The 25,980-nt window shown below is 52.9% G+C and overlaps 7 protein-coding genes across 7 annotated transcripts; 4 read left to right on the forward strand and 3 right to left on the reverse strand.

Annotated features, from left to right (window-relative positions):
• Positions 1-363: 363 nt before the first annotated feature.
• Positions 364-3,598, forward strand: J4E79_005017 (uncharacterized protein; the record flags this gene model as incomplete). The annotated part of the gene is made up of 3 exons (XM_049353896.1): positions 364-3,320; positions 3,409-3,450; positions 3,508-3,598. The coding sequence occupies 3 exons, from the start codon at positions 364-366 to the stop codon at positions 3,596-3,598; spliced, it is 3,090 nt and encodes a 1,029-aa protein (XP_049211516.1).
• Positions 3,599-3,999: 401 nt separating this feature from the next.
• Positions 4,000-4,653, reverse strand: J4E79_005018 (uncharacterized protein; the record flags this gene model as incomplete). The annotated part of the gene is made up of 1 exon (XM_049353897.1): positions 4,000-4,653. One exon carries the CDS (start codon positions 4,651-4,653, stop codon positions 4,000-4,002), a length of 654 nt encoding a protein of 217 aa, XP_049211517.1.
• A 311-nt stretch (positions 4,654-4,964) lies between these two features.
• J4E79_005019 (uncharacterized protein) lies at positions 4,965-5,797 on the reverse strand (the record flags this gene model as incomplete). The annotated part of the gene is made up of 2 exons (XM_049353898.1): positions 4,965-5,698; positions 5,773-5,797. 2 exons carry the CDS (start codon positions 5,795-5,797, stop codon positions 4,965-4,967), a joined length of 759 nt encoding a protein of 252 aa, XP_049211518.1.
• A 1,492-nt stretch (positions 5,798-7,289) lies between these two features.
• Positions 7,290-8,558, forward strand: J4E79_005020 (uncharacterized protein; the record flags this gene model as incomplete). The annotated part of the gene is made up of 2 exons (XM_049353899.1): positions 7,290-8,067; positions 8,356-8,558. 2 exons carry the CDS (start codon positions 7,290-7,292, stop codon positions 8,556-8,558), a joined length of 981 nt encoding a protein of 326 aa, XP_049211519.1.
• Positions 8,559-9,141: 583 nt separating this feature from the next.
• Positions 9,142-11,824, reverse strand: J4E79_005021 (uncharacterized protein; the record flags this gene model as incomplete). The annotated part of the gene is made up of 5 exons (XM_049353900.1): positions 9,142-10,269; positions 10,316-11,173; positions 11,221-11,434; positions 11,485-11,582; positions 11,660-11,824. The coding sequence occupies 5 exons, from the start codon at positions 11,822-11,824 to the stop codon at positions 9,142-9,144; spliced, it is 2,463 nt and encodes an 820-aa protein (XP_049211520.1).
• A 1,144-nt stretch (positions 11,825-12,968) lies between these two features.
• On the forward strand, positions 12,969-19,684 carry J4E79_005022 (uncharacterized protein; the record flags this gene model as incomplete). The annotated part of the gene is made up of 7 exons (XM_049353901.1): positions 12,969-15,653; positions 15,705-16,008; positions 16,058-16,184; positions 16,236-17,172; positions 17,219-17,891; positions 17,939-18,705; positions 18,752-19,684. 7 exons carry the CDS (start codon positions 12,969-12,971, stop codon positions 19,682-19,684), a joined length of 6,426 nt encoding a protein of 2,141 aa, XP_049211521.1.
• A 2,272-nt stretch (positions 19,685-21,956) lies between these two features.
• On the forward strand, positions 21,957-22,340 carry J4E79_005023 (uncharacterized protein; the record flags this gene model as incomplete). The annotated part of the gene is made up of 1 exon (XM_049353902.1): positions 21,957-22,340. One exon carries the CDS (start codon positions 21,957-21,959, stop codon positions 22,338-22,340), a length of 384 nt encoding a protein of 127 aa, XP_049211522.1.
• Between the last annotated feature and the right edge of the window lie 3,640 nt (positions 22,341-25,980).

Raw genomic sequence — 25,980 nt, forward strand, 5'->3', positions numbered from 1 at the left:
GTCATTATCGAGGCGAACTCGTTGTTTTTGAAGCTAACACATCATATCGATTGCAATCGATACTTAGCCATGCTCTCGATGAAAGGACCCTGAAGATCCGGGGATAATGAGGCTTGCAGGGATGGGGGCGGTCTGCGTCACACCTGCAGTTGCTGGGCAACCGGATCGAGAAGCTACGTGCAGCATCGCAACCACATCACCACCGCTTTTTCGCTGCGTCGGGTCGTACAATTAATCTTCACTTCTTCACATATCGTTCTCTATCCCTGTTTCTCTGGGCAGAAAAGCTGGCACTCACGACTGGTGCACCGACAATCGCACAGCAAACAGAGCAGTAAACACCACGGCCGACGTATATTCGCAATGTTCACGTCGAAGGAGAGGGAAGGTGCTGCGTCACCAGGGCCTGGAGCCTACTATTCGCCGTCCCAAATGAGTAAGAACTATAGCGACGCCTTCGCACCTGCCATACTGACGATTGGCATAGAGAGCTATCTTCAAGACCTTCGCACAAACCGCCCCGCTCGTCCCACCGGAGCTCGACCTGCTCCTGCACACTTCAACACATGGTCGAATAGATCCAGCAACCGAATGTCCGACTCGACTGCCATCTCCTCCCTACAGCGTACTTTCACAGACCCTGTCGTCGACGCCGATGCACGTCCCGCTTCCTCGCACGAACCGAAGTCGCATACCCGAACAACCTCCAAAGCGAGCCTAGATGGAGTCGTAGCCAGTGTTGGAAGGCCACTAGTGCAGCCACCACGCGGGCGGGAGACATCACGGTCTTCGTCAGGATCGCGCACACCCAGCGTGCAATACCGCGAGAGGGAACAGCGCCAGGCAGAGCAGGACGAGGCACGGGCTATACGCGTGGCCATGGAGGACTTGGAACTTGCAAAGGAGGAGGGCAAGATATTCGAGGCTGCACGAGACGAAGCCGTCGAATTGGTCTGGAAGCATTGCAATCCCCATGCCGCCGCGGCGAGTCCGACCAAACCGTATGCATACCCGGGTCTGGCCAGGAAGAACAGCGCGCAGAGGAGTCGGAGCGTCGAGCCGAAGGATCAGGATCTGCAACGGGCCAATTCTAAACTGCGGAAGCGACATTCGATGGGCAGTGCCGCGTCAGGGAGCCGGAGTAGCAGCTTGCAGAGCAACGGCCGTGCAGGCGATGCCGATACATCAGCTGCTGGAACCGCGTCGCCTACCAAGAGCAGCTTTGATATTATCAAGGGTAAGAACGGCGAGTCACCAGCATTAGCCAAAGCCATCTCAGACCTCCCAGACTTCAGACAACGACGAAGAAGCAGCGGACCCCGTCGAACCATCAGCGGGAGTCTTTTCTCCAACCCGAACGACCAGATATACGAAGAACCCGAAGAGGAAGCACCGCCTGCTCCTAAACCCACCCCCGCCGCCGAACCACCCAAGACCGAGAAACTACCACTAGGCATACGGCGCAATCCCTTTATGCGTTTCCAATCGATCAAGGGGAACCCACTGGTGAGGTCCAGCACGGATCCTGCCATTGCGACGAAACGCTTCGACCGCTACGAGATACAGAAAAACCCACCGACCCAATCGAGAAACGCAGCGTATACCCTGAACTCGGCAGAATCGAAGCCAGCAGAAGATGTCAAGGCGGACGTGGAGAATGTTCCGGAGGTGAAGATGAAGGATGGCAAGGAGATCAGGAGCGACGAGCTACGTGCTGCCACAGGCTTTCGTCTGAAGGACCGTAGTGCAAAGCTACCTACTCCTACCGCGGTCTCAGATGCCCCAGGGCGACCGATCGTTTCTTTCCAGAAAAACTGGAATGTGATCGAGATGAAGGAAGAGATCTCGGCCGCACCTGATCTGACACCAAAACCTTTAAATACAACCAAGTCTGGCCCACCGCCACTGGAGCACGCCGCAACTGAGCCTGTCGTACCTACTATCAGTCTCGCACCAGAAGTGCCCAAACGGAACATCACCCCAAGACCGCAAGTTCCAGAGATCAACGCTCCTTCCGAGCCTAAAACCAGCCTCGCACCGGACGTACCAGAACGAAGCACAACTCCAAGACCGCCTGTGGCTCCAGAGGCTAACAGCTCATCTGGTTCTGTGCCCGCACCCGGACGGTTCAATCTGAAAAACAAACCTACCATCAACATCTACGAGGACCCTCCAGCCCAAACGAGACCTCTGCCGCTCACCAGCTCGCTAAGGAAAGCCAATATCCCAACTCGTCCTTCTGCTGCTCCTCTGCCTAGTATCAATGTATCTGACTCAGCGCCTGCGCGTTCGAGGACGACACCAGCGCCGCCAGTTCCTTCTATTTCCGTGTCCGAGACCCCGTCGATTTCGGCCAGGAAGAATATGTTCAACCGTGGCCCCTACGTTCCGCCAACGAGTGCTACGCCGCCTATTCCCAGCATATCAGTCAGCGAGACTCCAGCACTGAGACGAGGCTCTACAACACCTTCAATCTCTGTAACACCGGAAGTTCCTTCGATATCTGTTAGCGAATCACCAGCGCCAAACCGTGGGTCAAGAGGCAACGCTCCACCAATACCCAGCATCTCTGTGAGCGAGACGCCCGCGCTGAGAAGGGGAGCGACTACACCATCTATCAACGTGACTCCTGACATTCCGACTATATCCGTCAATGAGACCACAGCTCCGACTCGGGGACGCAACAGCAATGTACCTTCGATCAACGTCAGCCCTTCAGTGCCTTCGATCAACGTCAACACACCCAAAGGCTTCGGCCCAGCCGCGTCAACACGACCGCTACCCGTACCAAACGCCCAGAACAAATCCCACAGCTACAACGGCACAGCCACCCCTCGCACCCACTGGACCCCAACCACCGTCCGCACCGGCGCCCTCTGCGCCCAATGCGCCCTCCCCATCGCCGGCCGCATCGTCTCCGCCTCTGGCGCGCGCTTCCACCCGGAATGCTTCGCCTGCTACCAATGCGGCGAGCACCTCGAATGCGTAGCCTTCTACCCAGAACCCTCCAACAAACACGCCGAACGCGTCTCGCGCATCCGCGCCCGCCTCTCCGGCGCCGACATCCCGTACCTGCCCTCGCACCCCACCGCAGACTCCATGGCGCGCCTCGAGCACGACGACGGCACAGACGAAACGCCCCGCTTCTACTGCCACCTCGATTTCCACGAGCTGTTTTCGCCCCGCTGCAAGAGCTGCAAGACACCTATTGAAGGCGAGGTTATTGTGGCTTGTGGTGCTGAGTGGCATGCTGGTCACTTTTTCTGTGCTCAGTGTGGTGATCCGTTTGATAGCAACACGCCGTTTGTAGAGAAGGATGGGTATGCTTGGTGTGTTAATTGTCATACGCATCGGTATAGTACGAAGTGTAAGGGGTGTAGGAAACCGGTTACCGATACGGTTGTTAAGGCACTGGGGGCGGAGTGGCATGTGGGGTGCTTTGTTTGCGTGGTAAGTTTATCCCCCGTCTTTCCGTCTTTTGGCTCAGTTTGCTAACGTGGGAAATAGTGCTGCTCTGGTCCGTTTGAAGATGGGAGGTATTTCCTTCGCGGTGAGAGTCAAGATCCGGTTTGTGTTAGGTGTGAGGAGAGGAGGTTGAAGGCTTGATCGCGGCGACTTTGACTGTGTCTCTTTGCTGCTACTACTGCTGCTGTTGTGTGTGACAATCTACTGTTGAGCGTATTTGCATATTGTTCGCATACATTGGTGTTTTGGGCATGGAGAACGGCGCTGTTTGGGCGTTTTGGGTAGCATAAAGGTAGTTGGGGAGTTGTAATATGAGAATGATGTTTGCAAATCATGTTGAAATTGTGCGTGATGGCTGGTGGATACATGGAGAAATCGTTATATTTGGGGATGTGTACTGATCGACGCACTGATCCTTACAATCACCTTATACAAGGAAAAGTATAAACAGGTTTGCAGACTACATCAAAACAAAAGCTTAGCCTGACGTCAAGGTAGGCTCTAGGGTGTGCCTTCCGGCCCCGTGAAAGCCGCCTACTTTAAGCTTATAACACCTGGTCTTGTGTTGACCCGTACACCGCTGTACGAACGCACTTTTGAGGATTGCTTTCGCTGTGACCTATGTTCTTCGAATTCAGTTACCCTTTCATATCGGCTTGCTCCTACCGACAAGCTCCTTTTACGGGGATCCACGCGGGCCAAATGCTGGTCAGCCGATCCTTCTTCGGTAGCCGGCTTCCCATAGTAGAGAACTTTCTTTTCTGTTTCGCAAGTTCCTTGGTGTGGTTTCTCCCGAAGGAAGCTTTCTAGGCTGTAGTACCACGCCTGGCTGATGATTTTCGCACATGCTTCGTCAATAGTGAGACCCTTATTCTTCCGCATGTATTGCCGGGCAGTGAGGCTAGGGTTATCGGGGGAATCTTCGTGTCCACGAACGAGGTGGTCGACAGTCATTTTATGCAACATGACACCCTCCAGGAATTTGTTGTTGACTCCTTTCCGAACGAGCCTTAGTGCTTTCTTAGTCCATTTGTTGATTGTGTCATTCTCCCATTCGGTCGTTTGATCCTCCATAATGGTTAGGGTATCCGGACAACTCTCCTCTTTCTTCTTCGTCTTCTCCAGTTCCCAGGCCATCGAAAGCTGTCCATCATTGTGACGAGGTATCAGTTTGGTAGGGCTAGCCATGAGTGGGCAGGTAGTTTCCGTAACTTCTATTAAGTTGTTAGCATAAACAGTAAGATATCTTAGGACAGCCTTAATTAATGCGCGGCTAAAGCGTATCATGAGGGATACATACTAGTATGAAGTTAGCAAGATATCTTAAAAGCTGCTCGTGACGACTACTTTACCCTTGCCGATTCTCAGCCAAAAAGAGGCGAACCGTGAAATGTACTGTGAGTCTGTGAGACTGATGGAGTGCATCGTATTGTTCAGCATCATGTCTCAATATCGTTTCTCGAGCTTGAATTCTGGCATCAGAGAATTTGCCCCCGACCCTAGAGCGGTTTACATTGCCTATAGATGAGTGTCAACACTTTATCACCTGTCTTGCGCACGGCTTCATGGCACATACCTTGGCTTAGCGTATGACTCAGACAGGGCCAATCAATACCAGGTGGACAGCAAAGCCTGTATAACGCCTCGCAATCGATGAAGATACCAGGGAAACGTTCTTGATACCGAGCCAACATCCAGATCAACGTCAGGTTTGCAAGACCACCATCAGGCCAGCCGCCCCCAATGTCAGAGTGATCCCCAGCAAACCAGCACTGGCGAATACATGTGTACCTGTCCTGTTCTTGATTCCAAAGTACCGGTTCGTATCTTTGTCTTTGCTCGTGCAGTGCTAGTGCCTGGAACGCAAAATCCAAGTTACTTGGCACCCTGTCGTTCACAAAGGAGAGGGTCGAGGGAAGTCGAAGCGCGGACACTGTATCCCAAACTCCGCAACTGACAATCTTGACAGGATGAATGGCCGAGTATTCTCTACCATCATCGATCCAATTCTGCATGCTGGTTTTGTTTCCTGATTCCCAGAACTCGTAGACATCGTCATAAATCTTCTCTAGGTAGAACGATCTTATCAAGCCTATGTCCTCGATTAGACAGGCGAGACAGCGCACCGTGAAGGCGCCTCTCGAGAATCCAATCAAGTGGATCTCTGCATCTTGATTTTTCTCAAATATTTTGCAGAGCGCGTAGTACAGCGAGTGGATAATATCGCGGATATCTGCGGTTTCATGTTACTTGCCATACAAAGGAGCAGGCTTTGTAGCCTTGTAATAACAACCTGAACTCACTCACCTTGGCCAGTCATCCGATAGAACATGTCTGCTGCTTTGGCAGGGTTCACAATGCTGGACCCCTCAGGTGCACGAGTTCCCGCACCTGGATGATATATGTGTTGAACGTATCTTGACGAGGGTACACAGTCCCTGAACCGTTGAACATTAGTGTTCTCCGTAGGCTCCCGGTTATTAACGGAATTCTGTCCAGTGCCATCGCATAATACGAATATCTTCATGGGCGGTTTCGCTTGCGAGTCCGCAGACGGTGGCTCTTCCCTCATGGTATGCGCGGTTTCCTGGGAGCGTAAGGCGTCCATAACGAGTTTTTTTCTTCTTTTGAATGTTGGTAATTCAATGGCTAAGGGAGAAGGACGAGAAGGAGAAGTTACCAGATCATCGTATGCTATGCATACAGCCTTGTTACTACCCCTCATTCCTGTTCTAATCCCAGTCAATCACAACACTGTAAGCAAACCTAGCAAATGAGCAGTTGCATATATACGACTTCACAAAAAAGGCTCGCCTAGACATCTAGGCATTGGCGTGGTGCTACGTATGTGCCCAATACCGTAGTGCATACTTATCGTGGAGTCTGCCGAAGGGACTATCATTCAGCCAGCCACCACCAGGATTGGGAAATGGTCGATGACAAAGAGCCCAGCATCGCTAATTCCGATGCCATACATCTTGGAAGGCTAATATACGGAAAGGTCCACCGCAGCCTGTGGGCGTTGCGAAAGCATGGCAATACCTGAATAATGCCTAGGCGAACGTAGCTACGCCATACTATAGCATCTCAAGCGCACCCTAGATGCCCAATATCTCTTGCAGCGCACGTATCCTTCATCGAAGGTAGCGTGGCTCGATTGGTGGGGAAGTCTAGGTGCGTCGCGACATCCGGACGGCAGGTGCGAGGAGGAGATGCAGTCAGACGTTCTTTCACTTTTCGCGTGCGATGACAAGCTATTCGATTCGAAATCATGGAAAACAGGGAGTTGATCGCTGTCTAGGGAGAGCTGCGCAAGTCGTTGTTCGTGCGAAGAAAGGAAAAGAGGCTCAGAAGGGTTGTTGACCAGCGCTAGGCTCTTTCCTCCCCAGAGTGAACAAGATGACGTCACGCAGCTAGGAGAACATGACATGTGCCCTCAGTTCTCGAATATTATCAAAAGAGTGACAGGAAATTACATTGCATGGTACGAAGACTAAATGAAAGTTAGAAAAGTTGGCTTGTTCCACGGTTCGAGTTCATGTTCTTCTCGGTACCAACCACCATGATCACCTGGGAGTCATACGCCTACCACAATATAAGTGTACACCCTCCGTAGTCCAGCTCCTAGAAGGCTGAAACCTCTCCACATCACAATATACACGTACGCAGTCATGTCTCCATCAAAATCTTCGTCCACATCACCCCGTTCAAAACGGTCCAGGACTCTCATATCCCTTGAAGACGAGCAAGATTTCCTCACTACGCGGGTATGGTGTACTAGAAGATATATGAAGACGCTAGGCGAAGAACTAAACCACGAAAACATGAACAGTGCGAAGTACTGGGAGAAAGCAACAGAATACACCATTTTGGGTCGGGAGTTATCGTTATACCAGCTCCAGAGAGCAAAAGTCGACCATCGTATCGCTCGTAAAAGAAAGGAATTCCGGTCTAAGGTCAAATTCATGAGGACGGATAAGGCGCGGCTGTTCAGGGAGAGCATGATGGCTTGGGATTTGAAAGGAAAAATATACGAGCGACGTGCTGCTACAGCTGAAGAAACCGAGACTGAAAAGAGCACCAGACTGAAGTCGCTCATGCCAGTTTCTGCCATACCCCCATCGCGATTCAACGTAGAAGCCACCTTCGCACCCCACGGTTTCAGAAACTCCATCATCGCAGACCAAGGATTGATGGATCCTAGGGAAAAAGACAATAGCATGTACTGGAGTTACCTCTGGAACATATTCTCCGGGACCTACGAGTACGGAGGCTATCGGCGGTTTGAAGCTCTACCTGTTTTCGCCTCTCAGTCCAATCCAGACCTTGCTACCGCACTATTCGGTTCCAGCAACATCGACTCCTCTCCCTCTCTCTTCTCCTCATTCAACGGCCTTCTCCTACCCGATTACATGGGAGCACGCTTCGACAGTGGTATCATGGCCATCGTTCCCGATATCTCCTCCCCCACCTCCCCCTCCAAAATAGCATTGTGGAAAGATACCACGCCGAGAGAATACAAACTCAAGATCTTCACGCAGAACCGAGAGACCGAACAGACGGGTGGGCTGATGCAAGATATCAATTCCTTTACAAACGCCCGTAGGCCAGTTCCACTCCGCGATATTGACGGGTCGAAAGTAGGATTTCCTGTTTCTAGTCGGGAGGGTAGACCGAGGGAGTGTTATCTGTTTTTCCACTATTGTGTGCAGATACTGCGACAGGCTTGGAAAGGTCTTCCTGTAGTAGACGGGGAAAGGCCTGGGTCTGATTGGGGTGCTGTGGGGAAATATGTTGACCGTGAGCAGATGCGTGCGGTTATTGATGAACTTGGGGGTGAATATGAGGGCTTGATGGGGTGTGCTGGGCATGGCGTTGACGATGGTGGAGGAGATCGGTACACGCTCCTTGAGGCACTGGCCGAGCAGGTCATTGTCAGTAATCAGATGAACGGGAGGAGGGATGAGTTGTATGGCGATGAGGAAGATGATGATAGCGATGAACACGACTGCGACGACGATTGGTGTCCCATGAAGACGCCTTATTATAACCCAACTGATATAGCGAATACGTCGTATCGTCTGGACGAATAGTTTGGTGAGAAGACTGGATCTATATCTCACTTGCGATGTGAGGAGATGCATAAGATACCCCTTCGCATACCGCCCCATAACGCATGACATGACCTGGACATTTTCACTGTACAATATACTCAATTTTCCATTCTCGATGGTACATCTAATAATACAAAAGGGCCTTTCAATCAATCCATCGCCCCGAGTCAAACAAAGCTACAAGCCGCAAGAAAACCACGCTCAAAACCAAGCAAAAATACTCCATGCATGCAACCGTCTTTTCATGACCCACACCAATGCTTTCTTGCCAGAGAAAAACATCGTCCCGTCGACATGCCCCAACCCCCACCCACCCCATATACCCTAATTATGCAAGAGATGGACCTGAGCCAGACTTGTTATGAAATGTCTAGTTGACGTGTTGCCCTTGATACCCAAAAACGCCGCAACGGTTGCTGAAAGAAAAACAGGGGATAGCAGGCAAAAGGAAACAGGGTGTAAAGGGTTGACGTAGCCTTGCTGAAACAAGAGGCCTATCCTTTTGGCCATGAGAGAAAGTGCAGAACCTCCGACCTGAAATTGCATCGGGTGCATCAGAGGCTTACTGACTGCTTCCATGATCATATCCGTTCGAACCATTTGTTACGTCAAGAATCCTATTCGGCGCCGGACTTGACTTCTTGACGGGCGGATCAAGGATGGTCGGACTGGAAAGTGGTTCCAGGCTCTTGACGGGTGGGAAGATAGGCGTCTCTGACATTTGATGGCTTGATACCGGGCGCATGGCGTCATGTTTTGAGGGCGCGGGAATGGGGTCTGGGAGCATCTGCGCGGGCATTTGGGACGATGGTGATGGAGCTATGCGCATTGGTGCTGGGGCCGGGGAGGACATGTTTGCTGGGAGGGGCGCGGGCGAACTGTGTTTGGTCGGGGAGAAGGAGGGGCGGTTGGCGGAGCTGGGTGGGAAGGAGGAGTGCGGGCTGTTGAAGTTGAAGCTTGGTGGTAGGCCGTTGGTTGGACGGGGGGAGGCGGCTGGTGAGTGCTTTACTGGTGAGCCGCCTGGGCCTGCTGCTGATGCTGGGCGACTGAAGCTCCGCACATACGGTGCTGCGGGTTGTGGTGGGCCGAATGGATTCGAGTTGAAGGGGTTGGGACCGCCGAAAGAGCTGCCGTTCTGCTGTGGCTGTGGCATGTGGAAGCTTTTTGTTGGGCTGCTCGGTATCCGTTCGAGGTTGTACGGTGGAGGTGACGATGTTGGACCGTTGCCAGTTCTGTGCCCAGGAGACGAGAAGTGAGATCGTATTGGCGATGACATGCTACCGTTCGCGCCCTTGGTGGGTGATCCATATGCGGCTTCCGATCTTTGTATGCCAGGTGGACCTAGAGCTTGACCACGGGGAGAGAGACTCGGGCCATCGACCCATGGCTGTGCGGGATGCATGGAGGGCTGGAAAGCTTGTGGTCGTGGTAGTTGTACTGCGTCAAACAAGTTCGTTGACATAGAGGGGCCGTTGCCATTTGCTTCTGCTTGGTTTCGTGGTGACTGAGATGTCAATCGTAGCTTGAGAGAAGGGAGTTTCGGCTCGTCCGCCTCTCCCTCTTTACGCTTGCAGGCAGTGCAAACAAACGTAAACTTCGAATCGTCGGCCTGTTCTTCTGTGATGTCATGGCACTTCATGTGTTGCCAGACATTGCACTTCTCACACGATATTTGTGGGGTGTTGTCGTTCTACTAAAGTCAGCGGAATGCATGGTCGATGTGCAGTAATACTCACCAGGTTGGAGCCGTAAGTGCCACACTTCTCGCAGTCAAAGAACCAATCTTCCTCCTCGTTAAGCCTCTTGAGATCACTCTCATGCTTCTTCATCATGGCTTTCAGGTGTCGCTCCGATAGCCTGGCGTTGTTTGAGGCCAGCTTCTGTTCATTCTCGTGCAATTTACGCAGCTCCTCTTCTTTCAGAATCTTTGCCGTCTCACGCTCCTTCAGCCGTTGCTCACGAGTCATCCTGCGAGAATCCTGTGCCTCCTCCATCTTCTTTTGCTTCTCTTGCTCCGCCTTGGCCATCGCAAGTTCTTCCTGCCTCTTACGTTCCGCAGCCTCGGCTTCTTCAACCTCCTTCTGTTTCTCGAGTCGCGACGAGATTCGGGACGAGCGCTTCGCTGTAGCAAGCTTCTGCATGTTCTCCAACTCCTTCATCTTGCGGGCCTGCTTCTTTGCCTGCTCCTCTGCCAGCCCCTCCATGACAGGCATAACGTCTTCCTGAAGGCGTTTGTATAGAACCTTTTCGTTTGGATCGCGACTCTTCCGGATGCTGCTCATGTATTCCTGGTAGTCTTCCAAGGTGACGCAAATGCACTCCCACTTCTTGCCGCCGAGACCGTCTTCAATCTCTTGAGGCTGTTGCTCTTCAGTTGCTTGCTCCTCCTCCTCAGCTTCTTCGGGTTCGGGAGTGGACGCCTTTTGTCGCTTGCTGGCTCTTGAACCTCTCGATTTCTTGGGCTTTGCTTTGGATTTGGCCTTGGCTTTCGTAGGCTCGGGAGGTGGTGGTGGATCGGTCATACGGTACATGCGGTTGTCGTCGAGAACGAATAGCGATCGCTCTTGCGAGTCCCAGCCCGTGGGCTCCATACGCTGTGGCATGTTAGTCGTTGCCCTGCACCAATCCCAGTGATGCTTACCCATAGTGTCTGCTCGCTATCCGTCGCTCCAATCTTCTCTCGTATTGTGTTCGGGTTGTTGAGCGTCCATACGGAAAGTTGTTGCAAGACGCGTATTTTGGTGAAGACGTCGAAGTCGTGGAACTTGTTGGGCTCCTCTTCCTCGCCAAAGGGGTTTCGGGCGGGCGCTTTCGCGACATACTGTCGGCGGGTGTATTCATCGAAGATTTCGGGTCTACCATCATGTCAGTACTGTCGAGACTATGCGCAATGGCCAGGTCTTACGTCAAGCCCTTGTGTGACGATACGTGCTTCAGCAGCGCTAGGCCAATTTGTGCGAGTTTGTCGGATGGCTGTGGTTGGAGGCATTCGGATTCCAATTCCTGCACGTGTGTCAGCTCGTGGTCCTTGTAAAACATATGCGCGCCGGGCTGGGATGCCAGGCGCAAAGGGCATGTACCTCGATGTCAAAGTCCTTGTCGATTTTGACCGCGTCACCGAACAGACTAATGTACTGGGCCAGATTTGCAAACTGCCACATGTTGCGCAGTTTCTGCAGTGTGCTGGGCTCTTCAACAGGCGCCTCGGCCTCCATTTCGTCGGCGGCGCGTTTTCGAGACGGCATGGCTGCGGTGCCTCGCGTGCGGCGACGCGTGTGAGTTACGTGTGGATATGGTGTAGAGGCCAGAAATGGTGGGTAGCAAATGCGCGTTGTGAGATGGCGATGGGTAATGCTGTCGTGGAGTCGGCGGGCTCGTGGGTAGGGCGATGATGCGAGTGCCGATGTCCCTTTTTGGTGATGTGAGTGATGAATGTCGCGCGTCGATTGTCGGCGAGTCCGGGGGAGGCCCAAAGCGGTAAGGCGCCATCGGCCCAGCCTTGCACATGCAATCTGGCAGAGACAGAATATTCATGACGATGACGAAGAACACAGACAGCGGCTTTGCTTGTACTACGCAGGCAGAACTATGGCAATGGCATATCAAGTGCATGGCATGAATGTAGACCGCTTACTAAGACCATTCCCTATAAACCTTAATGCACCCGTCTTACAGGACATGCGCATTCCAAGAGTATCGGTCTTTCGTGACAAGATAGACAATTCGACCGGCCGTCGGTTGGGGCTCCACCAAGCCACCGAAATTATCATCGTCACGGCCATAATGACAGGAGGTGACGATGTAAGGCCGCGTGGCTCACGCAAGTGCACAAGCCACAGCTCCACCAAGTGTGGCTCATTGCCGGAGGATTCCACGCCAGGGGCCAGAGACGTTGCATGGTAAGCCGTCAGCAGTTTCGGATTCCTGGGTGGTGTTGGTTACTCGTGCTGTATGGTGGTTCGCTTTGACTTGGAGAGCAAATGCCGTATAAATAATCGCATAACAGATTCATGTTCTTCGTAATGGCACCGTCTACAGGATAGCGATGACACATGCCAAACACGACAAGTACCGTAGACGTTAAACTAAAATTAACCCTCAGCCCTAGCCTAAGCCGCGCATCCTGGTCGCTCACTACACCCTTGTCCGTGCTTGGGAATCCGCATCCATCCCGCATTTCAACCAACTCTTTCCCACCAAACACACCACACGCGCCCTTTGGACTGCTACGCGCCACCTACCGCTCTCGCCATCGCTGCCACGCTCTCTCTACGCTACGACACTCGCTTACGTTTGTTCTGACGCCTGCATGATCGCGCAATAGCATTCTGGGAGAGCTAGTTGGTTCAGATGCTGGGTTGAACGCCGCATATCAGACAGGACGTCCCGATGTCCTACCCGGATCCCAACCACGGCCGAAGTCACCCCCACCAATCAATACCTCTGCAAGACCTCAATCGCCCACCCGACGCCTTCGAAGAAGATGCGTCGCAAGAACACCGGCGCACTCTCAGCGACCGCGGGCGCAATCTGCTCAGACAGGCCGGCGCGATAGGCACAGGGGGACACTTCCGCGACTCTCAGTACTCGCCCATTGTAGAGGTGTCGCCCAGCCCTACGCGATACGCACCGCCGCACATAAACACCAATCTGCCCCCTTCGCATAATGGCATCCGAAGGGTCGTGGACGACGAAGAGCCTGGCTCGCCCTTGGACGCGGGCGCATTCCAGGCGGCCATTGGATTTGGCATGGGCATGGAATTCCAGGGCGACACATCGCCGCCAATACCCACGCCGGCATCGTCCATGTCCTACACACACACACCCTATGGGCACGAACCATACGTCGACAGATCTACCTCGGAAGACCACGACTACTTCTCCCCCACCTACGACGATACCGCCCGCTTGACCGACGCGCGCAATCTCCAACCGATAAGCGGAGCTACAGCTCCTTCCACTCCCAACGAGCGATCCAGCTTCCAGAGTGTGCACTTTCTCAGCCCTGGTGATGCCTCGCCGACGGCCCGGCATGGCGGCGACATTGGGCAGGTGGAGGCTGGCAACGTGCGCGACTCACGAGGAAGGAAGCGCTCGTTATCGCCTGGCAATTTCGAGTCGCCTCTACACAGGGCTGGGACTATTATGCGGAACATGTCCCAGCGTGTTGTCAATGTCAGCAACGACTCTCAGGTCGCTGAGCGAACCATCCAACGGAAATCCACCATACACCAAGGACGCCTTGCACCTCCTCTATCCATCCCACCACTGCCCGAGTACTCCAATGACGGTCCTACCTCGCCTGTTCCCTCCACGCCACTCGAGAAGCCGCCGTCACCGATCGTATACTCAAGGACGCCAAGCGCATCATGGAACCATCCACCAAATCCCTTGCGCGGGAAGAGTCTTGGCATTTTTCCTGCTGACAGCAAATTGAGAATCAGGCTTTGCGACCTGCTTGTGCATCCTGTCACAGAGCCACTGCTGCTCGTTCTTATCGTGATTCAGACGGTTTTACTAGCAGTGGATGCGCGTACGAGGGCAGTCTATAACACTGGGCACAGCAAAGAAATCTCGACTTTCAATGGCATCGACTGGGCTCTCATGGGCCTTTTCATCATATACACATTCGAGGTCATTGTCCGCATCATCGTCTCTGGTTTCATTATCAATCCGGTCGAGTACAGCACCATCAACCGCCAGGTCGGCTTGCGCGAGGCTGTCATGAGTAAAGCAAATCAGCTATTTTCGGGTCTCCACCGACAGCCTTCACAGCGAAAGACGGGCACCAACACCGACTTTGCTCCAGACCCCCAGCAGCCTTCCGTGCTCCGGTCCTTCACTACTGCACAGATGCACACCGACATCGGAGTAGGCGATGCACGTCACCAAGTACGTACTCGCCTCGCGCATCGGGCATATCTCAGGCACTCGTTTAATCGAACCGACTTTGTTGCCGTTGTCTCGTACTGGATTGCTTTTGTCCTAGGATTGTGGAACATTGATAATAGCCGAGTCATACTCGTGTTCGACATGTTGAGCTGTTTGCGAATTATCCGTCTTCTGAACCTCACCAGCGGAACCTCCGTCATTCTCCGAAGTTTGAAGAAGGCTGCGCCTTTGCTGGTCAACGTCGCCTTCCTCATCGGATTCTTCTGGCTGCTCTTCTCTATCGTCGGTGTCCAAAGTTTCAAATCAAGTCTGCGGAGAAACTGCGTGTGGTTAGCTCCGGAGGGACAGGCAAACTTCACGAATGATGCCCAATTCTGCGGTGGCCATTTAGCCGACATTGAAGGCTATCATCCCCAAACGTACATACCTGCTCCGGGCATGCCACCTGGGCCTGATAACGGCAAAGGCTTTCTTTGTCCAAAGGGCTCAGTCTGCGTTGAATTCGACAACCCTTTTGCAGGCACGAAAAGTTTCGACAACATCCTCCAGTCTCTTGAGCTTGTATTTGTCATCATGTCGTCCAACACGTGGTCCGACTTGCTCTACACGGTAGCTGATACCGACTACCTCATCAGTGCCCTTTTCTTCATCGTAGGGCTGTTGATCCTGAGTTTGTGGCTCATCTCTCTCTTGATCGCTGTCATCACCTCCTCCTTCCAAATCATCCGCGAAGAAAGCAAGACCAGTGCTTTCACCGGAGTGGAGATCAAAGATGAAGATGCAGAGAAGAACGACGAGAAACAGCGCGTGAGCAGTCTCAAACGTCTCTACGACAGGACTCTATGGGTATGGGTGGCTGTCATAGCCTTTGGCCTTGTTGCTCAAATGATGAGAAGCGCCAACATGAGCGACTTTCGCCGGTTTTTCATCAATGCCGCAGAAATTGTCGTCACCTTCATACTGTTCGTTGAGATTCTCATACGAATTGTTGTGGACTGGAGGCATTTCTTCAGGAGTAGGCGCAACGTCATCGACCTCATGATCGCCATCATCACAGCTGTCATCCAGATACCAGCCATCAAGCATGCACACAATGGAAAAGCCTACGCCTGGTTGTCGATATTCCAGATCCTTCGTGTCTATCGCGTTGTCTTGGCTGTGCCAATGACACGCGACCTCATCGTAGGTTACCCTCTCCGCCATTGGGAACTCCTGAGCTAACAGCCATACCAGACAGTCGTGTTCGGAAACGCGGGTGGTCTATTGAACTTGATTCTCTTTGTGTTCCTTTTGACTTTTCTAGCATCCATCTTCGCCTCAAAGCTGCTCCGCGGCGAAATTCCGGAAGAAGACGATGATGGCGAGACGATTCGCGTACCGTTCTTCGACATCTACAATTCTTTCTTGGGAATGTACCAGATATTTTCCAGTGAAGATTGGACAAGTATCCTGTACACTGTTACCCAATACCAGAAGCCGTTTGGCACAGCATGGATTGGAGCGTCTTTTTGTATCATGTGGTTCATTTTCGCTAATTGTAAGTACAACTCGACTTTCAATCTACTGCAAGGCTAACCAAAGGCTAGTCATTGTCCTCAACATGTTTATTGCTGTCATCCAAGAGAACTTCGATGTGTCTGAGGATGAGAAGCGCTTACAGCAAGTCAAAGCGTTTTTGCAGCAAAAGGAAGATGGTCTCACTTCCTCCACTGGGTATGTTGGACTCTCTTCCCTGTGATTGATATACCAGCTCACCCATTCTAGTAATCTATCGCTGTCATCCATCTTCAAACTCGGGCAGGCACGACGCAGAGATCCACTCGACTATGGACACGCCGCCACAGAAATGCTGCTCAAAGATGCGGTCGTCCGTGACTTTCTCGACGAGGCAGACGGTAGCGAAAGCCCACAAGAAGAAGACCCGCGACCAGGCATCCGCCCAGCTAAGACTATAGTGGGATCGGGAACCATGTCCACAATCTGGCAACGATTCCAGCGTCGAATTATACACCGGGAGCCCAACCCTTTCTACGCTCCTCTCGACTTCGGCCGCGCATATGAGGATCTTGACCCGAGAAGCATGGCAAAGGAGGTCGTCTCAGCTACCGAGAGGCGTAAGAAGGCTCAACGCGAGTATTTACGAAACCACCCCAACTACAACGTTTCCCTGTTCATCTTCCGAGCAAACAATCCCATACGCAAGCTATGTCAACGTGTCGTGGGCCCTGGCCGCGGTGGTGACCGTATCGAAGGAGTTGCCCCATCTGTGCCTGTCTGGTATGCATTCTCGGCATTCATCTATGCTGCAATTATCGCCATGGTACTGTTGGCCTGTATCACAACGCCACTGTACCAACGCGAATACTTCATGACCCACGAGTTCAGCGTCAAGAACTGGTTCGTGTGGGTAGACATGGGCTTTGCGGTGCTCTTCAGCATCGAGGCGCTGATCAAAGTGATTGCCGATGGTTTCTTTTGGACTCCCAACGCCTACTTCCGCGGCTCTTGGGGCTTCATAGATGGCATCGTATTGATCACTCTTTGGGTCAATGTTGGCACATCGTTCTTGAACGAAGGCCAAGTCACTAGAACCGTGGGCGCGTTCAAAGCTTTGAGGGCTTTACGTTTGCTCAACATCAGCGACAGTGCACGTAACCACTTTCACGCGCTCATCGTTCGCGGTTGGTGGAAACTATTCTCGGTAAGCATCTTGCAACCTCCATTTTTTCAGAGCTAATGATGACCAGGCTGCTTTCGTGTCATTGAGTCTGTTGATTCCATTCGCCATCTACGGTCTGAACCTCTTCGTCGGTCAACTTCAGTCCTGCAACGATGGTGACTTCCCTGGAGGCGCTAGTCTCCGAGACTGTGTCGGAGAATACAACAGCAAGCCTTTCGACTGGGAGGTTTTGGCCCCACGCCAAGCTGCCAATCCCTATTACGACTTCGATAACTTCGGAGATGCCCTCTTCATCTTGTTCCAGATTGTTTCCCAAGAAGGCTGGACAGACAACATGTGGACTGCAATGAGTATCACCGGAGTTTACACACAGCCAGCAGACAGAGCATCGCAGGGAAACTCTGTCTACTTCATTGTCTTCAACTTGCTCGGAGCTGTCTTCGTGTTGACGCTGTTTGTTTCCGTCTTCATGCGCAACTACACGGAACAGACTGGTGTCGCCTTCTTGACGACAGATCAGCGCTCTTGGCTTGAACTACGAAAGCTCCTTCGTCAAGTCGCTCCATCCAAGCGACCTTCGTCTACCAAGGTACGGGAGAGCTGGGAAGAGTGGTGTTACCGTAGGGCGGTCACCAAGACCGGACCATGGCAGAGATTTATTACCGGCGTTTTGATACTGCACCTCCTGCTGCTGTGTTTGGAGTGGTACCCAGGCTATGGTCCATGGGAGGTAGCTAGGGGTAAGTTCCATTCCACCGAGTCCATGGCCTAATACTAATATGACTAGACTACATCTTCCTGGCGCTCACCATCGTCTTCATCGCGAACATAGTCATCCGAATCATCGGTCGCTCATGGCACCGTTTCCGGAGAAGCGCATGGGACATATACTCGATATTCTCTGTTGCGGGGACTTTCGTGACATCGATTCTTGTGTTAGCGAAAGACGATGTTAGGCCCTTCGTCCAGCTGCACAAGCTCTTCCTTGTCTCCATCGCTCTCATGCTCATCCCTCGGAACAATCAACTCGACCAGCTTTTCAAGACTGCCGCAGCAAGTCTCGCATCCATCGCAAACCTTCTCGCCACATGGTTCGTCCTGTTCCTGGTATACGCCATCGCCCTCACGCAAACTTTTGGTCTCACCAGATTTGGAGCTAGCGAGACTGGAAACATCAACTTTCGGACAGTGCCCAAAGCACTCGTCTTCCTCTTTGTGATGAGTGGTGGCGAGGGTTGGAATGAGTTCATGGAGGACTTTGCAAACGTCGACAAACCTTACTGCACCGTGGGCAGAAGATACTTCGACAGCGACTGCGGTAGTCCCGAGTGGGCGCGAGCTCTCTTCATCACTTGGAACATCTTGAGCATGTACATCTTCGTCAACTTGTTCGTCTCGTTGATCTACGAGAGTTTCAGTTACGTGTATCAACGAAGTAGCGGGCTTTCAGTCATCAGCCGAGAGGAAATTCGTCGCTTCAAACAAGCCTGGGCTGAGTACGATCCAAACGGGACCGGCTACATCTCGAGAGAAGTGTTCCCCAGGCTTCTGGGTGTAAGTTCATCATTGTCGTATTTAAGCACAAAACTAACTATATCAGGAACTGTCCGGTATCTTCGAGATGCGTATCTATGACTGCGACTTCACTGTGAATCGATTGATCGAAGAGTGTGGGGTAGCACCCGGAAGGGAGTCCAATCTTCCTGTGTCAGGCCGTGAACCAACCAAGGAGATCGACCTGGACAAACTGAACCGGTGTCTCGCCCAGCTACCAGTCGCGGAGATACGTCGCAGACGAAGACGTATGAATCTTTTCTATGAGGAAGTACTTGTGTCGAGCGATCCCGACAGAGGCGTTGGGTTTTCATCACTACTTATGATTCTGGCTCATCACAAAGTCATCAACGACAACAAGAGCTTGAGACTGGAAGAGTTTTTGAGGCGCCGTGCGCGCCTTCAAAGAATCGAAGAAGCTGTCCGCCGTAACGTGGTCAAAGGCTTTTTCGACACCCTATACTGGGCACGGCGCTTCCGTCGTGCCATGGACCTGAAGAAGCAAGGACGTATGGCAACAGTCCCTCAGTTCACTGTTCCCGAGATCTTCATCGACGACGAGGACATCACAAATGCCCAGCGAACTCAATCTTCCGGACCTCCCAGTCCTCTCTTCTCACCTCAAGATCTCTACGCACCTTCCCCTCGCAACTCTGCTGGCGCGTCTACTTCGCCACCAGCCTTCCCTTACGACCGCACACGGAGCAGAACCAACTCCATACAACAAACACCGACAGGCTCACCTACACGGGGAAGCCCGCAGCCATCACCCTTCTCCATGTCTGGCAGCGAGCAAGAATGGCAGTTTGCTTCGGCACTTAGTCGGCCACCCAGTCCTCTCGAAGTCGATCCTGGGCAAGCGAATAGTCGTAGCCGAGCAAATAGCGCAGTCAGTGCGGCCGATGTTTTGGAAGTGCTTGACAACTCCGCATGGGGCGAATCGATTAGAAGGAGTTTCACTCAGCGGCGGCGCAGCTAGCGTCCGAGAAGATTTGTATATGAACGCTAAAGACAAGCATGAGCAGGTGTCAATCACGTCGATCAAGCTGGCTTGGTATGGCTTCGGCAACACGTCGAGCCAAAACGGGATGGTTCAGGATGGCGTACGATACGGAGTCTGTTGCATGAACGTCTGGAATGATTGGATACGTAAGCGGCCGGCATCAACCCAACACGCAACCATAATGTGGAATTGATGGTTCGGTTGGGGATGGGGATACGGCCTGTAATGGTGTAATGGCGGTGGAGTTAACTTTTGGCATTGCATAGCGTCGGCGTTGAGCGATTGATCAAATCACCTTAGATATTACTATCACGAAGCTTCATATCTTTCCCAATGGTGCGCATTCTCATCGCTCCGTCGACTCCTACACGGGGCATACGAGAGCCGTTTGTATTAGTTCACAGGATAGCGCACGAGATGTCCGGTACGCTACTCAACGTGCATCGTGAACACACATACAATAGTCTCTTCGTCCAAGCCAACCGTACCATGGTCCAAAGAATAACCCGACAGCATGAACACACGCAGGTGACAGACGCTAATTGTACCTTCCGTCGGTCGGCATTGGAAGGCATAATAACCAGTCCCTTGCTTACAGCTGGTTATGAGCTTCTTCCGTCTCTTCTAGACCCGACAAGGACCACGCGATTATAGCGCACTGTGATATACGATCGCCCCGCACCTCGATGAATGTTGCATGCAGACCTGAAACGTTGATCTGCTCCTCGCCGATGAGCTCTTACCTGACGTGCGTTCAAGTGTGGTGTGTACCAGACACCCTCACGTCACCAACAGTGAGCACAATGCATACCTATCTTTGGCTCGCCACCCACAAGTTCCAGCGTTGACACACCACACTGTAGCATCACACGGGAGCATCACAACCGCGTCTGCATTTGTTGAACGTCCGATGCGTCTGAAACGCTGGTCTGCCGTTAGACAGCTGGGCGAACCGCGCCATGCCGCATCAGGATACGCACGCCTGTCGCAGATTCTCGCATCACACACGCAGCACCCGGTCTCGAGACAGGCCGGTTGAGCATGGAGACACTGCGAGCTTCAAGTGCTGGGTAATGCCTACTTATGGGCTGGCGGGCTGCAAGCAAGAAACAACAGCCAGGGTGATTCACGTCTGAAGCGGCCGAACTGGGAGCGGCTCGTCACCGGCTCCAGGTTCATGGGCGAGCGGAAAGCCCTCCGATCATCGTGCCTGTTCAACAAGTTTATGGCTTGGACGTGATGGTGGACACCTCCCTGGCGAGACGATGCAGAGCACCGGGCGATGATGACAACAAGCAGCCAGAACGCGTCGTGTCGGGCGCAAAAGCAACACCACCAACGTCCATGTCAACAAAAACATGGCCACTAGCAGTTCGCCGACGTAAGAATAGCACCGGGCAGCCCTCACAATCTCGTGTGAAGCCACCAACAAAGTCGACAAAATGACGAAGCTCCACAGTGTAATGAGGATGATCCCCCGACTACCCACTGCTACCTAATCTCTTATCGATTGCAGGCTGCTCTCTGAAATGAAGCCATGCAATCATTATGCGGCACTCCCAATGGGCCGCCAGTCGACGACTCCCGCTCGCTTGTTTCCAGACGGGTGATCAAACGAGGCTCGACCCCTCAATTCACGCGTTCCTGACAGGGATGTCCGCTGCAGCAGTCCCATGTCCCACCTTCCAGGGTTTTAGCTTCTGGGACGTAACACGCACTGGCACAGAGAAGTGCCAACATGCGACACGCATGCTTAAGGATGCGCCATCGTCCGCCTGTTTTTCTCGACTAAAACTACAGGAATAAGTTTTCCTTCTTCATTCCATCTCCCGACTCCTCCTCCTTTTAACTTACCTTCGCTTTTCAGACTGTGCGCGAGTGTCTTTGACCACCGCACTACTGTATCTCCCAATCTACATTCATATATACCCTTTGAACAGAGTTGATCTCCCCTTTGCACTTCCACTTCCACCTTTTCTGATTCGCAAGCCGATCGACAAGGACCCAACACTCGTTGTCCTATCACATCCCTACGAACTTCCATTCCTTACATTACCTCCTTCGTAAGGACAGCTGGAACTTTCTATTCGAAACATCCTTCATTTGCAATCGGACTCCGACAAACACTCCGCGTCTCTATTCGCTCAAACAATACCGGGAAGCTACATCATAGCAACCGTCGACTGAGAAAGGCAATTCCACCAACCTCAACTCCGACGTAACAACCACCACCTCAACACCACTCAAAATGCCTTCCCCAAGCCGCACCAACCGCTTCCAATCCTTCACCCCCCTGCGCAGCACATCCGGCTCCCTCCGCCGCCTCAAGACCGCCTTCAGCCCCACCCGCAACTCTCTGCGCTCGGCATCGCCCTCCTCCATCTTCACCTCCAGCACCACATCGCCGCTGACGCGCAACTCATCGCCGCACAGCCACCGCTCCTCCGGCTCCTCCATCCGCCAACTCCTCGCCGTGCGCCGCAAGCCCAGCGTGTACGAGTTCGAAATGGAAGAGGAGAAGCACTTGTTCGAAACCGAACTCGACGTCCTCGAGCCGAGACCGAGCATGGGTCGCGGCGCGAGTGAGGTGCATGTTGTCGGCATCTTTGAGGTGTTGGACGGGAAGTGCTAGACGCATACGACTTGTTGTTGCTGGCGCTTGTTGATTGGGTTATGCTTGAACATGTTTATGACTGAACTGTTTAATGGGGCGTTTTTTTATCTTCCCATCACCACGCATCGTTGTGTGCGTGTGTGGATGGGTCTTGCTTTTTCGATTAGATTGGGTACTCACGGTGACGTGTCAAAGGCGTTCTCTTTGTACGTGTCATCTCTTCGACATGGACATTGGCTTGGTTTGCTTCTTTCTTATACCCCAATGGACTGGATTGGACTGGGGGGTACTTTACCACGGCAGACATTATGCAATACGATCAAATCTTTTCTTTCAACATTGATATCTAACTTTACGATTTTCGCATTTGCATCTGTTGTTGTGACGCTCGTGCGAAGTATGCAAGTGAGGCTCTGAGAGTTGGGAGCGTTGGGCCTTCATGCGGTGTTAGCTCAAAGCTTGTGAGCTGTCAATGGCGAGACCATGGGCAGCCTCGCATTTTCGGATATTAGGTACAGGTACTAGCGGGCATGTCGGGCAACGTGCTTGCAGAATGTAGCATGATGTATGTATACCCTTAGAGCAGAGCTTAAATATTGGGTGCAAGTCAAAGAAATAAGATTCTTGGTACCTGACGCCACGAACCGTTTAGTAGTTGTGAGTTTGGTATCTCCGTCGATAGATCAGCACGATTTACATAATCACGAGTAACACTTCAGTTGAGGTGTATCATAGTATTGACATTCACTCTCCAAAAGCAGTCTCAAAAAATATGTATCTGCCGTGCAATTTCCAACGCCACGCCAATGCATACCAACCCTCCGCCATTCCCCTAATCATATCAAAACACAGGCTTAGACCAAAGTGTCTGCCCACAAAACCGCTTAGTGTACGCCATTGACAGGCTGTTGCAAGTTGTCCAACTCCTCCTTTCGCTTCCTGTACAGCTCCTGTGCTTCCCTCTCCCTCTTAGTAACGAACTGAACTTCCTCGCGCAGGCTCTCCAGTCTGCGTGCGATGCCATCTTGCTCGCTGTACTGTGCCGTTCTCGCAGTGTTCAAATCATCTCTGGCACGCTCGAGTGCTGAGAATGCGCCGCTGATCTTCTCTCGTAGTAGATTTGATCGTTTGATGTATCCGGCGTGATGTGTAGTTAATCGCTTCTCGATCTTGTTCGCACGTTCCGCAGCTTCAATGATGGACTCTTGTGCGTTGTCGAAGGCTTCAACGAGCAGTTGGTGTTCGTCGATCTCGTCTTCCTCGTAGCCTGCGATGCCGGGCAGCATTGCGGAACCGTGAAGCGTGATCCAAGAACTGTCGAGTTCGGCGTGGAAGGCCTTCTTGTCCTTGTCTGAGGTCATCGCAAGCTCAAGGGCAAGCTCCATCTTCGCATTTCGGAGAGCATCATCGGTCATGGAATCGAGACGTGTTACTGAACCAGTTACTCGGCCATCGCCGAACTTCTGGACGTCGTTCGCGATGAGCTTGGCCATCTCGATTTCGACTTCGCGTTCGACAGGGTCAGAGAGGTCCAACGCGCGCTTCATCATGACATCAATGTCGACGAGCGATGGCCTTGGAAGGAACTTCTGCACGACTTGACTTTGCCTGCCGAAGTCTGCGGCTTCCTGGGCTTCGCGTGCTTCACGAATTTTACGGTCGCGTTCAGCAGCGTCTTCTTCGCTGACTTCGACTTCCATGTGATCTGCCTGCTCTTCGGGAAGCTCAAATTCCCAGCTCTCTTCTTTGGGTTTCGGCAGCGCAGCAAGCCTGCTCTTCAGGTCTTGCCGCTTTGCTTGCTCCCTTAACTTGATATCGCGGGGTGTTTGGCCAATGAGTTGCATGCCACTCTCCTCTCCGTTGAGGCGTAGGGTATCGCGCGGTGTTCGCATAGGTGTCGCTCCCGGTCCCTGGCGCATGGGTGTTTCTCCAGCTCCGCCATTGGCTTGCCGGAAAGGTGTTGCCATGGGGTTTGGTGTCACAATCTGGTGTCGTGAAGCGGGTCCTGATAGCGAGGCGGGTGCTTCGTCGTCTACGAGATCTGGGTTGTCCCCACCTAACAGAGCAGATTGGGTCTCTGTTCGCATCCGGGCATTCCGCACTTCGTTTGCGACGTAGTCCTCCTCCTTGGGAGCCATGGGCGTGCGAATGGGTGTGTTGCCAATCACGTTCGAGTAGTTCCCGATCAGGCCCTGTGTTGCGATGTTGTCGCTGCTGCCCGCAGTAATTGCGCGCTGTCCAGTCGTTCCCATCTTGACAATATCTTCCAACTCGGCCTCTCCGACTTGCGGCGCTGGAAGCACGAGACCGCGTCGCTTGCTGCTCTGTTCTGCTTCCCGTATCCTCTGCGCTTGTGCGGCCTTAGCATACGACGCTGCAAGACCTCCTGACTTCTCATCCTTCTTCTTCTTCCTGTCACCTCCTCCGTCTTCCTGCGATTCCATCTTCCTCTTGTTCGCAAGCTGTTGCTTTCGCGGATCGAAGGCCTCTCGTTGTTGTTCGTTGCGGTCGATTTCTTCTGTGGTGTCGAAGAAGCCGGCGGGGACTTCCTTCTCGAGCGGTACGTCGGCGTTGTAGTCGATGTGGTTGCCCTTCTTCGGAGTAATCTTGATGTTGATACCGGCAGCTTTCAGCTCTCTTCGCTTCTGAAGCAAGGCAAGCCTTCTTGATTCCTCAAGTTGGCGCTCGCGGGCCTTCCGCTTGGCCTTTTTACCGCTGACGTTTGCCAGACGCGCACGCGCCTCTGACAGCATCTCCTTGTCTTCCTCGTCGATATCGACCGCATCGGGTCTCGCAGGTCGGCTCTCGGCGTAGGCGTCGACTTCTCCGGGGCGAAGACGACGTACGTCGTCTGCTGAAGGAGCGGCTGAATCTCCACCCTCCGGACCCGCCAGTCCAAGATCGCCAGACTCCCTCGCTTCTTGTTCGTCCAACAGCTTTTGGTAGCGCTCGAGACATTGAGTAGCCTGTGGAAAGTTAGCATGGTACTAGAAAAAAAGGGATATTCGCGACAGCGTACTGTTCGTCCAACAATAGGCGCAATGGTCCTCCATTGGGTGGGGAGCAGTTTGGCCATGGTCAAGAGCTTCTCATCCTCCTCTCTCGACCAGTCCGTCTTCCGGATAGCGGGGTCGATCCAGTTGGTCCAGCGCGACTTGCATTGCTTCGCGCTCTTCTTGGACAGCAGCGAGGCGCATCGCGACCACTGGTTCAGCCCATACTTGCTGATGGCGGCCTTCAAGACCTCGTCCTCGACGTTGGACCAGGAAGATGTGACGACCATATTGGATGGCTTCCGGGGGGTATCGTGGGTCAGCGCGCGTGTCGTGAGCGATGGTATCCTCGATCGCGAAACTGAAAATGGGCTGCAGCCACTAGCGTCTTGGCAGTCGCAAGCACCGCGTGGGAACAGCAAAGCGAAGTCCGGATAGCTTGCAGAACGACCTGGAGTTGAGACTAGCGGTTAGTGATATTAATGCGCGCTTCTCCTCTGAAGCGAAGTCATCAGAGCGATCCACACGATGCAGTCGCGGCGCAGGCACCAGACTTTCACGTGCGCCAGACGACCGCGGTCACAGTGACGTAAATCCATCATCTCCATCTTCCCATAGTCCTATTGCTACGATTTCACTACACCCCCCCTTGGCCACATATTCCG

This window comes from Alternaria viburni, assembly GCF_023758015.1.
Source record: "Alternaria viburni strain BMP 2772 chromosome Unknown scaffold_9, whole genome shotgun sequence".
In the NCBI taxonomy this organism is placed as follows: domain Eukaryota; kingdom Fungi; phylum Ascomycota; class Dothideomycetes; order Pleosporales; family Pleosporaceae; genus Alternaria; species Alternaria viburni.